Below are 11384 nucleotides of genomic sequence, written 5' to 3'. Positions count from 1 at the left end.
CACGTATATGCTATATGGGGCTATTCAAGTACAACGAAACACTTTTTTTTCTGTTTTTAGACTCTCTTCTTTGTATATGTAACATTTTAAACAATCTCTCCCCGCCCTATTTGTGACGTGACATTATTTTTAAACAAAAATATCTTTGAGTTTGTACTTTTATGCTAAAGGTTGATTATTCCGCTGTGATTAGTATTTAAAATTTAAAAATTTTGTCATGTCACACTGTGGCTAAACACCCCCTCTCCCATGTGGTATTTGGTGACACTTTCAAATACCTCCACCCCATATAAGAATGTCACGTATAATTTATAGCCCCTATATGGTTTTGCTACATTTTTAAATATAGCAACAACAACAACAAAAATAATAATTGTAAGTAAATTTAAGCCCTGTCTTTTAAAAAGAAATAATTACTGTTTGGTCACATTGCCCTGTGTGTCTTAATAAAAAAAAAGTTAGTAATACTAACTAATTCCTTTATACAAAGTTATAAAATATTTGCCTTAAATTTTGGGTAAGTTTTTGCGTAAGTTTTTGCCTAAGTTTTGCGTAACTCATGCGCAACCTTAACTTTACGCAAATGCTGCGAAAAAGTTGTGAATACCAGATAGTTACGCAAAAAATATTTTGCGTAAGTTTTTCGTAACTTTTGCTCAGCTACGCAAGAGTTACGCAAAAGCTGTGAATCCGCACCCAGATCACGAGTGATTAGATGTTTTTAAACCGTTTTTATTTCTAAAGAACGTCATTTAAAATATGAATATCGTAATTTAAAAAGCCAGTAGTTTCATTAGTGTTAATTATTTAAATTATTTTAAAATATAAACGTTTGTTTTGTATTTTAAAAAAAATCTTTATTAACAAATGTCAGAAGTCATTTGTTGATTAAAAGAAACATTAGTAGTATTGGCGACGGCGCATCGTACTTCTTAAGTTACGAAACAAAAACAATTAAAATTCCATTCATTTTAAGTTAATTGGTCGCTCTCTTATTTTGAGATATTTCATTTAAACATAAAAATAGTTAATAAAAACGAAAACAATTTTTTCTCGATGAGTAAGAGATTGTAAATATTAACTGGACCCCGTTATGCAATAAGGAACCAACCAACATTTACAATATTTCGAGATAATTAAGAAAAACGATTTTAAAACTAGACGTAAACCAGTTTTGCAATATGAAATTGTTAACAAATACATTCACAGGCTCTTGCTAATGTGATTATAAGTAGAGTATTATCATAAGTATTTATAATTAGTTTTTTTTCCAAATAATTTTTTGCATTTTTTAAAAAAATGTTAGTTGGGATTCTATTGCATAACGGTTTCCAATTTTTTGTCGTGTAAATAATAACAATATTTTTAAAAGAGCGCCAAAACATTTAAATAAATTTACAAAGTTTTAACTTACGTCATTCAAATTAAAAATGTGCTTTAACTTTATTCGAAACTTTAAAGTCAAAACTTTACTAAGATCTTAACTTTTAAAAGTAAAAACGTAAGTTTTAATACCAGTATTAATAAAAAACTTCAGTTTTATGACCAAACTTTTGGATAAACGTAACTTCATGTGTATTTTTTAACATACGTTAAATGAAAATTGCAAAGGTTCTTTCGTTATTTTCTTAAAATTTCTTTTATAAAGTTAAATATTTGACCAACAATAAATTGAAGTTGCCAGTTTTATTTCCAGAGTAAAGTAAACCAGATTATGCAATTAAATTTACAATAAAAATATAATTTTACAACGATGCGTTTTTTATCATACGACGTTGGAAAGGGAGTTTGAACTAAATTCTAACTCCCCTCAATTTGAAATTATTTTATTGATGACGACACCAGGAAAGGGGGCCTGGGAGCACGTGCCCCCTATCCCCACACACACACTTTTACTCTAAAGGACCTTTTTTTTAAAGAAATTTTAAGCTATAAAGGCCTTTTTTAAGAAAATAACGATTGTGCCTCCCACTTCAAAAACCGTGTTATGTTATGCATAAATTTTGCACATAGTAACGCGCAAAATAAATGATTTAACAATTATAAATTTTTTCAGCATCAATCACAACATCATATTTTTTATCTAGGTATTATCTTTTTTTAATTTACTATTTACAACTTAAATTTTACAAAATAAAAACCTTAAAGACCGTTAGGGTGCCTTGATTTGATATGTCTGTCTAAATCACGACGCCTTACAAGAACTTTTGTGCAAAATTGACATTTATATGGCGTGTCACCGACTGCGTGAAGACGAATATGCTTTGCCATGTTAGAAGGGTCACCAAAACGTTTTTGACAAAACTTGCATCTTAGTGGTTTAAAACCTGTATGAATTCGCATATGTATTTTTAATCCATATTTTCGAGTATAAAGTTTTCCACAAAGTTCGCATAAATAACCTTTGTTCCCCACTTTTTTTGAATGCATGTCACTTACTACATCTTCATTACACGAAAGTTTCATTTTATCGATAACACCGTGCGAATCGATAATTTCGTTTAGATTTATATGTCCGTCAGTATCGTTACCACTAGTGGAAAAATTTATGTCGTTGCCATACTGCATATTTAAATTTGCATGTTGATATAAATTGTTAAAGACGTTTGGATTAGAACATTGAGAGTAGTTATATTTTTCTACAAAAGCGTTTATGTTTGCGAGAGGAGGACTGCACATGCGAGGCTGTTGAATAAACATTGTGCTAGGAAGTATATCGTGTTGCTGAGTTGAATATCCGATATCCCTAAAGCTTGATGACCGATGCAAAATACTAGGCATATGGGATAGCTCATTGTTTGGAGATGCTACGTAACTGACTTTGTTATTATATGTATTATAAGTTGTATCTTTATACCCACTGTATTCTCTTGAGGTTATGTGTGTAAATGCACTTGAGTGAGCTGGACTAAACGAATTTCCTAATCCATGAACTACTCCCAAAGGTGTTAGCGGTGAAAGTACTGGAGATGCTTTATCGCTGTAGCGAGAAGGTGATTTGCTGGACAAAATTAAAGCAGGCAGATGACTTTTAGATAATGCTAAACTACCTGTTGGTGATTGCATAGGCGAGTGATTTTCTTTAAAATTGAAAACGGGATCGTTAAATGAAGAGAATGAGTAATGACCAGAACTCATATTATTAACGCACGGATTAATGCTATTTACTGTAGTTGATATATGAATACTTTCTTCGTCAGGGTAGTTACTTATAAGTCCATTCCAATTACCACCATCGTTTTGAAATTCTCCGAAGTTATTAGTCCCTGATTGAGAGTCGTTGTAAATTCCTTCTGTGGCAACATTCGAAATGTCGAAAAAAGATTTATCTCTCGGGGAGTCGTCATCGTTTAGATAAACTTCGTTTTGTTCTTCTTCTTTAAGCGTTAGTAAATTTTTTGGTAAATTTACCGGTGACAATATATTATTGTAATGTTTTGTTAAATATACCGTCATTCTTCCTCAACTTTCTTTTGCTTATGATTTGAGTAGACAAGACGCCCAGTTTATTCAAAATTCCTCCAGACTATAAAAACTATCTAAAAGACACAATTTTAACCAATTAAAAGTTTCAAATCAAAAGTCGTCTTGGAATTCAATTTTTCAAACAACTTCCTTGTACTAATTAAAGTTGGAATTTCAAAAAAATAATTTTAGATCGTTCGCGCGCAAAAAAAAAAAAAAAAAAAAGAAATTATTCAGAAAAATAAAATTATTCCGAAGTAAAAAGTTAGGATCACGAGAGCAGCCTTTAATTTTTGGAAAAATTTCGAAACTGAAATTTTATTTAGCAGAACGTGAGCTTTCATTTTTTTTTTTTTTTTTTTTTTGTAGCGCGTATTCTAAACACGAACTTTTTCTTATCTTCAATAACATAATTCATTATTCCAAATGATAAATAAAAAAGTTGTTCATCATCACCTGGGTTGGTTTTTGTTAATGCACCTTCTTATACGAAAGGGCTCAAGAATAAATTACTATACGAACTTGGGGAAAAAAAATATTTTAATTTGGAAACTTGGGGAAAATTTTGTTTTTGAAAGTAGTGCTTTCAAAAATATAGGCGAGTCAAATTTCTTATTTGTTTTAATTTTCGAGCTCCAAAAAAGCACAAAAATTTTAATGTGTGTGTCATGAGTGTTTTACTAATAAATTATTAAAAATATTTAATAAAAAACGATTAAGATTTGTACTTTAAACGATTTTTTAAAAAAGTATATTTTTAATCGTAAAAAAAGGAGTTATAAATATTTTTGTTCTTTTATAGCAATCGATAAAAAAATACTGACATGTTTTTGATGACATGTTTTTGATGACATTTTTTCGTTTTACTTTTGTTAAGATTAAAAAATTATTAATTTTTTAGAAAAAAAAAATGTAAAAGTACTAATGTTTGTAGTTTAAAATTTAAGAAAAAATAATAACTGCAAAAAACAAATGTTGTTATTGCTTCCACTATTTAATTCATGTTTCTGAGGATTTTTTTTTTTACCGTCTACTCACTTTCCTTGATCGAGGGGGCCACTATAGTCGAGGAAGTTACAAATTTTTTATATTTTGTCTTTTAAATTATTTAATGATTTTTTAACTTTGATGAAATTGTGATAAAGAACAAATTGTAAGCTAAAGATGATGTTTCGCATCCCAAAATCCGGACTTTATGAAGAATGGTAATTTTTTTAATAGAATAAATTGATTTTAATTTCAAAATTAAAATATAAAAATGTTAAATTGTAAATAATTGTTTCCAAATCTTCTTTGGAGGAGAAGGGGATCACCCCTACCTCCTCCCACCCCCTCTCCCCAATAAACTATTACCAAATTAAAAGTAATAGTTTATTAATAACATAAATTAAAAAAAAACTTATAACTAATTAATTAGGAAATAATAGTCTATAACTTTTATAATAACAATATAACTTTTGATAATAATATAATATTTTATAATAAATAAAAGCCTGTAACTCTTTTTGTGCATATAAGCTTTTCAATTTTGGTGCGTATAAGTACAAAAATAATTAAATTTATTATTATTACTATTAATTTTACAACAATTATTATTGCTATTTTTTTCATTGTTGTTGTTATTATTTATTGTTGTTATTATTATTATTATTACTGTTATTATGTTTTTTATTATTATAGTTGTTATTATTATTATTGTTATTGTTACACAATAGTTATTTGGTAAAAACATAGAATGTTTCTGTAACAGATGTAAAATTGACGTCACTAATTTTCCTTAAAACCGCAAAGTATTTTTATTGAGGTTATACTTCGATTGCCAGGTGGATTTTAACATTACAACAAACAACATAAACTTATAAAATCTATTTTAAAATCAAAGTTCATACCGTATTTTAAAAATATTTGCAGACAAAGTGTTCTAATTTAAATATCTGTCAAATTTAAAGTAACTCTCCGCGATTTGCAACAAAATTGCGTTGAATTATGTTACGCATGATTAGTTTTTTAAAAAACTTCAACTTTTTTATAAAATAACCCCCGAGATAACTAAAACTGTAGTAAAGTTTACCTAAAATCTTCAAAGTTCCTTTTTGACTTAGCATCTTGTCTAAAAAACTTCTTTTTTTTTTATCGGTAAAAAAGTTTAAAGACGAAGCTAACGATTTTTTTATGTCTCACAAACGGTAGCCATTTTTCTTTTAATTCAAGACTGCGCATGACTTGACAAAATTACGATACGTAATCAATGAAAATAAAATGTTTTTTACGTAAGTTCTTCATTCTGTTACGAACTTTTTAGATCTTTTTTTCTACTTAAGTTTCATGAGCTTTTAAACAGCCCTTCTTAGCTTTTACTTCGCTTGAAATGTTTTGCAAAAGCATACTCTCTTTTTTTTGTATCTGTTGTGGTATAGCAGGTAAGCAGGTTCAAGAATTGAATTTTTCACGTTTTTTTATGAAACGTTAAGTGAAGGCGTATTCATACAAGCGTGAATAGCACCCGCTCATATTCTTCAGATGTTTTAAATATTAAAGAGTTCCTGAATGAAATTATAAATTAATAAAATACGAATTAAATTATTTTGTTTGTTTTGAAATTTTTTAAATTTGTACAAATTTAATCTCTGCAAAAAAAATTGCTGTAAAAAACATCAAAATGTGTGCATTGGAGTAATGTCTCTAGCAGAAAATTTAGGTAAAAAATATTGTTCGATCAGAAAACTAAGCTGGATTCTGGAAACTAAAGTACAATATAGACTAAAGAAAAAACTTTGAACTGCGTGGCTTCTATTGTCACTAATTCGATCGTTAATCACTATAACTTTTTAATTTTAAAATCAATTCTAAAAACAATTTTTCAATAATAATAATAATAATCTTTTTTTAATATATGAATATATCTTTAAGGTTTTGAATCTAAGTGAGACATTTTATTATATTCAATTCAAGGCGCAAACAGTGTTCAAGCATATACCTGTTTTCCCTCCCTAAAAGTCCCAGTTTAAATTTTTTACATAACTGAATTGTCATATAAATAAGTTTGAATTTCCTTCAAATAATGTTTTTAAAATTCCTTTTAAAAACGAACAAGGACCTATTCAGAAGCTACAACCCATTCTTGCAAATTCAATGAACCGCAAATTACATGGTTGACTTACTTCGACAAAGTTGATTTAAAGTTTTCTTTAATTTTTTCTTAACGACTTAATTGGAACAATTCTCAAGAGATTTTCATTTAGCTTTAATACCATGTAAAACTAAAAACTGACGTAAAAAATATTCATTTTTTTGGCAGAAAACTAAGTTGTGTTCTTTGAGTAACTTTAAAGTTGTATATAAAATCATGGTTAATTTGTTATACTTTTTATTGACTGTATGAATGTATCAGATGCTTTCCGCAGTGTCAAAGTGTTAACCAAGTAGTTTTACTCAAATTTACCATTAATCAATTGAGCTTTCCCAGCAAACATTTTTTTAGTAGATTTGCAGTGGACCTATATAGGTATTATTTAGCGGTTTATTGGAGTTTTGCTCATCGGTTACTTAGTAGACCGCTAGTGGGGACATCTGTAAATGGCAAGCCGATAATTTTTTGACATTTTAATGATGGTTAATTATCGGCGAGCCACTTTTGGCGGCTGCCATTAATGGTCCGCTAAGTAACCAATGGGCAAAACTACAGCGGTCCGCTCAAGATGTCTATATAGGTCCACTGAAATTCCGCTATTGCATGTTTGCTGGGTTACCACGTGCTTGTTATCAGTAATTTACTCATTCACAGAAAATACACAGATAACCTGAGATCACCACACATCTTTTTTATTACGATATAATTCCCAGTTCACGTCATAACCACTTTCAGCTACAACTAACTTATCAGGCGAAGGGATATGTTGTACGTTTATGTATGTAATATTTGACGGTATTATAATACATATTTATTCAAACGTTCAAATCAAACCAATCAAATTAAGCCATTACTATTTTACAGGTTCTTTAATTTAAAAATATATTTCTTAGTTATTGAATTTTTATTCTTTTTATTTCTTTGTTTTGTGCGTGGCGTCTACTTCTCGTATGATAGACTTTTAGTCTATGTGTATAAAAAAATCTGAGCGCATTTACATCAACAAATCGATTTTTCATCAATTTTTTGTTCAATTTAACACTCCAAATTTTGAAAAAAAGAAAAACTTTGACAAAACACAATTGAAATATCTCTAATTTAGCATTAAAAAGTGTTTATAGTTTTCTACTTCCTTAGCAACGGTTTTAGAAACCAGGATGGTGTCTGATTCTATTTAATTTCTTCTCTTAAGTGTATGAAGTGGTTTGAAAATTAACTATACAGCTTTTTGTCTCGATTTTAAGTCATGTTTTCAAGCAACACGCCAAAACTGTTAATATATTTACTGCGATGCAAAATAGATAAAGAATATAAAATAAAGCTTATAATAAAGATAAAGAATATACAATAAAGCTTACAAAAAAAGTGAGATCACTTATTAAATCAATTCTGGTTTGTCTAAAGCTGTAACAAAGTAAACTATTAAAGGATAGAGCAAGGCTAGTTAAGCATACGGTAAATTGGCCGATTAAAATACCACGAACTACGCATCGCATAACAAAGCATTTTATGAATGAAAGATAATGACACTTTCTTACTATTTAATTTTTTCTCTTTTCTCACTAAAGTCATTAAAATGTATAAAATAAAAAGTTGGTTAATTATATACACGTCACTGTTAACAATAATTTTATTGATGATTTATCCAAGTTCCATGTCATGTATATTCATTTATTTGTTGATTGCTCAAATTGCTCCATACAGTTGCTCAACTTGCCACGTTGGGACAGGTTGAGCAGCTCTTTAAACTATACGCAGTATCTTCTTAATCAAAATTATTTCTTTTTAACCAGTTTTTAACAGGTTAAATTATTTTTCAATAGTGAAAAAATTATGTAAATTCAACACACCGTTCATGAAATCTGTTAGATTGAGAAAAAATTGATCAACAAGCCCCGGTCTACTTTATCTTCATCAATTAAGAAAACGGAATATGATGATTTGATGATTTAGGATTAGTTAATTACTTATTTACTTACCTTAAATACTTAGGAATTGTTGTCAAGATATTAAATACTGTGTTTTTTGTTAACACTGAAATCTCAGAGACATTATTTTAAAAATGTTCCGGATCCTAAATGTCTTGGACAATTAAGTTTTAATAATGATATATAAAAAAAGATAGATTGATAAATCAAATTGGTGTTTCCATTATTAGATGATATTACCCAAAAGTTGTAAACAATATTGAAAATCTAAAAAGGATACATTAGAATATAAAGGTTTGAAATCAGAACACAGTTGATTAGTCACAAATGGGAGTGATCTATTGATTGGCCACAATCAATTGGTCAAAATGGTAGAGATATCATTGGTCACAAATGGAAGTTCTATTTTGATAGAGTTAAACAAGAACTTTTTTGTTAAATAAGAAAGCTTTTTCAAAGGTTTTTTACACTACAAGAAAACTTAAACATTTATTTTATCTGGACGATGAAGACAGTAAAGCATTTCTCGAATTTATTAAAATTAACTCTTATCCCAAATTAACAATAAGGAAACAAAAATGTGTTGTTCGTGTCCAAAACAAAAAGATTCCTTTTTGTTAAGGTATCTCTTAAAGAGACTATAAGGGTAATATAAGGGTCTCTTAAATGAAAGTATAAGGGTAACATAAGGGTTTCTTAAAGAAAAATTTATAGCAAACGAAAAAGAAAATTAATGACAGAATTCCGCGTGCTCTGTGATAAGATCGTAAGGACTTCTGGGAGCTCCTTAATAATGACAGAAAAAAAAATTTTTACTGATAAAGTTATACTTAGTTAAATGCTAAGTAATAAATTTAAAAATAATTAAGTACTAAACAATAAAGTTATAAATAGTTGAACTTTAGTTAAGAACTTTTATGAACAATTTAGAACACTTTATAACAATTATGGGTGCGCTATTAGAACTTAAAACATCCATCGTTGTATTTGATATTTAACTTAGTATTTAAAGCATTTCGAAGAAAAAAAAGAATTTTCTCAGTATTACTTGTGAGTGATATTAATAAAATAGTCCTTGTCAAAAGTTTTTCTAGCTCTAGCATTTGTTCTTTTACTCCCAATGTTCGGATTCCCAACATTCAAATGAGAAATCTTTTTTTGTATGTTTGTATAAAAATGTTTGCAGTTTGTAAGAAAAGTTTTTTTCTTGCACAATTATTCTTTCTTTTTGGCTACGAAGTTATATGCTTCAAATGAACAAAAGTGAGTTATTATTTCTTCAACAACCGCGTCGCTCACCCATGGAACGCACTGCCAAACGAAGTTGTCAGTGCTATCAGTGTTGACCGCTTCAAACTCGATCAGCTACTATAATCACTACAGCGCATCATCTTCCGTGCAATTTCGCACGAGCTAGCACGGCTAGCTGTTGGTGGGTTTACGGAACATCTTCCGTGTAATTTAACTAACTAACAACCTCATCTAGGCTTCAAGGTAATCCTGCAGTTAAGCGCTCTCGTTCGTAGTTCTCTACGAAAGCATCCTAAAATAATATTCATTAAAAATTATATTATAATAATTGTTATTGTAAATAAATATTCTTTTTATTAATAATAATAATATTATTATTCTTTAAGTATTATTATTATTAAAATGCCACTTGCATTCTTTACCGTTTTTATAAAAATTAAAAAATTAAATTAATTTAGGCCGCTAAACTGCTGGATTACCGGCTTTCACGTCTTATTCTTCCCAAAAATTTTAAAAAAAACCTATAATTGAAAATCGCGTTTTAGTCAAATTACCTAATACTCAAAAAAGTTGTTTAAAAATTAAAAAAAAATCTGAAAAAAGATCAAAATTGTACTTTTTACAAAAAGTTTGTTTTCAGGTTACTAAGGCGTAGAAATCTTTTATAGCGTGAAAACAAACTTTTTGTAAAGTGAAAAGCGATTAAAGGTACATAAAGTTTTTGTTAACAAACGCACCAATGCACAGTGAGCAGGAATAACTTAAAATCAGGCCAAAATTAATTTTGTCAAAAACATTTATTCAAAATTGCTGAAAATTTACTCTAAGATGTAAAAAAAGTAGACAAGGAAAGAAGACTCAAAATATTTTTAAAAGGGTTAAGTATGGTCAGGGGTAGCAACTTTTACTGGGCCCCCCTCCCCACCACCTTTCCCCTGAGTAATTTTAACTAATTAAGTTTTAAACTTATTATTATTTTGAAAACCAAATGAAAAGTTATGAAAATAATTAATTAACATGATCTATACGTTTTATATTTCACCTAAATTGAAAAATAAGCTTAAAAATAAACCAACATCGTCTTATTCATTATGTTCATATACATCTTCGTAATCTATTTCCTCAGTACCTAATTCATAATTTTCTTCATCTTCGTCTTTATTTTCATACTCATTGTACTCATTATCAGTTTCATTATCACTTTGGATTTCATCAATAGTATTTTTGTTTGATTTTTTAACAAGTTCTAGAGAGCTCTTTGATAATTGAATTGTTTTAACTTTACTTCTATCTTGAGAAATTATTATAGTTGATATTATTTGATCACTTGTAATAAGAAGATAGTGAAGTTGGTCCTAATTGTATGAAGCCTTGTATCTTTTCTTGAATGGTGAAGTCTGAATTGTTTATTATCTTTATTTCTAGACTCTTGAGCTTCTTCTGAATATAATGCAATTGGCAACAAGAACTTTGAAATTATTTCAGAACTGTGAAGCAATAACTTATGCATAGATACAGACATATAAAACCAATTATATTTTTCACAATAAAGCTTTGCTGTTTTAGTGCAATATTAACTGAATTTTGTTGTAACTATCTTATAACTTGAA

The 11384-nt window shown here is 28.6% G+C and overlaps 1 protein-coding gene across 2 annotated transcripts; it reads right to left on the bottom strand.

Annotated features, from left to right (window-relative positions):
• Nucleotides 1-2075: 2075 nt before the first annotated feature.
• LOC136071825 (zinc finger protein 256-like) lies at nucleotides 2076-5949 on the bottom strand. Of its 2 annotated transcripts, none has more exons than XM_065797257.1 (2): nucleotides 5537-5949; nucleotides 2076-3539 (listed from the first exon to the last, which is right to left on the bottom strand). In XM_065797257.1, exon 2 carries the CDS (start codon nucleotides 3454-3456, stop codon nucleotides 2143-2145), a length of 1314 nt encoding a protein of 437 aa, XP_065653329.1. In that variant the 5' UTR covers nucleotides 3457-3539; nucleotides 5537-5949; the 3' UTR covers nucleotides 2076-2142. The 2 variants fall into 2 exon arrangements, with proteins under 2 accessions (XP_065653329.1, XP_065653330.1); XM_065797258.1 differs by lacking the exon at nucleotides 5537-5949 and adding an exon at nucleotides 5355-5455.
• Between the last annotated feature and the right edge of the window lie 5435 nt (nucleotides 5950-11384).

Source organism: Hydra vulgaris, chromosome 05 (assembly GCF_038396675.1).
Source record: "Hydra vulgaris chromosome 05, alternate assembly HydraT2T_AEP".
Classification (NCBI taxonomy): Eukaryota; Metazoa; Cnidaria; class Hydrozoa; order Anthoathecata; family Hydridae; genus Hydra; species Hydra vulgaris.
Note: the sequence above shows the minus strand (reverse complement) of the source record. Positions and strands in the feature narration are given on the sequence as shown.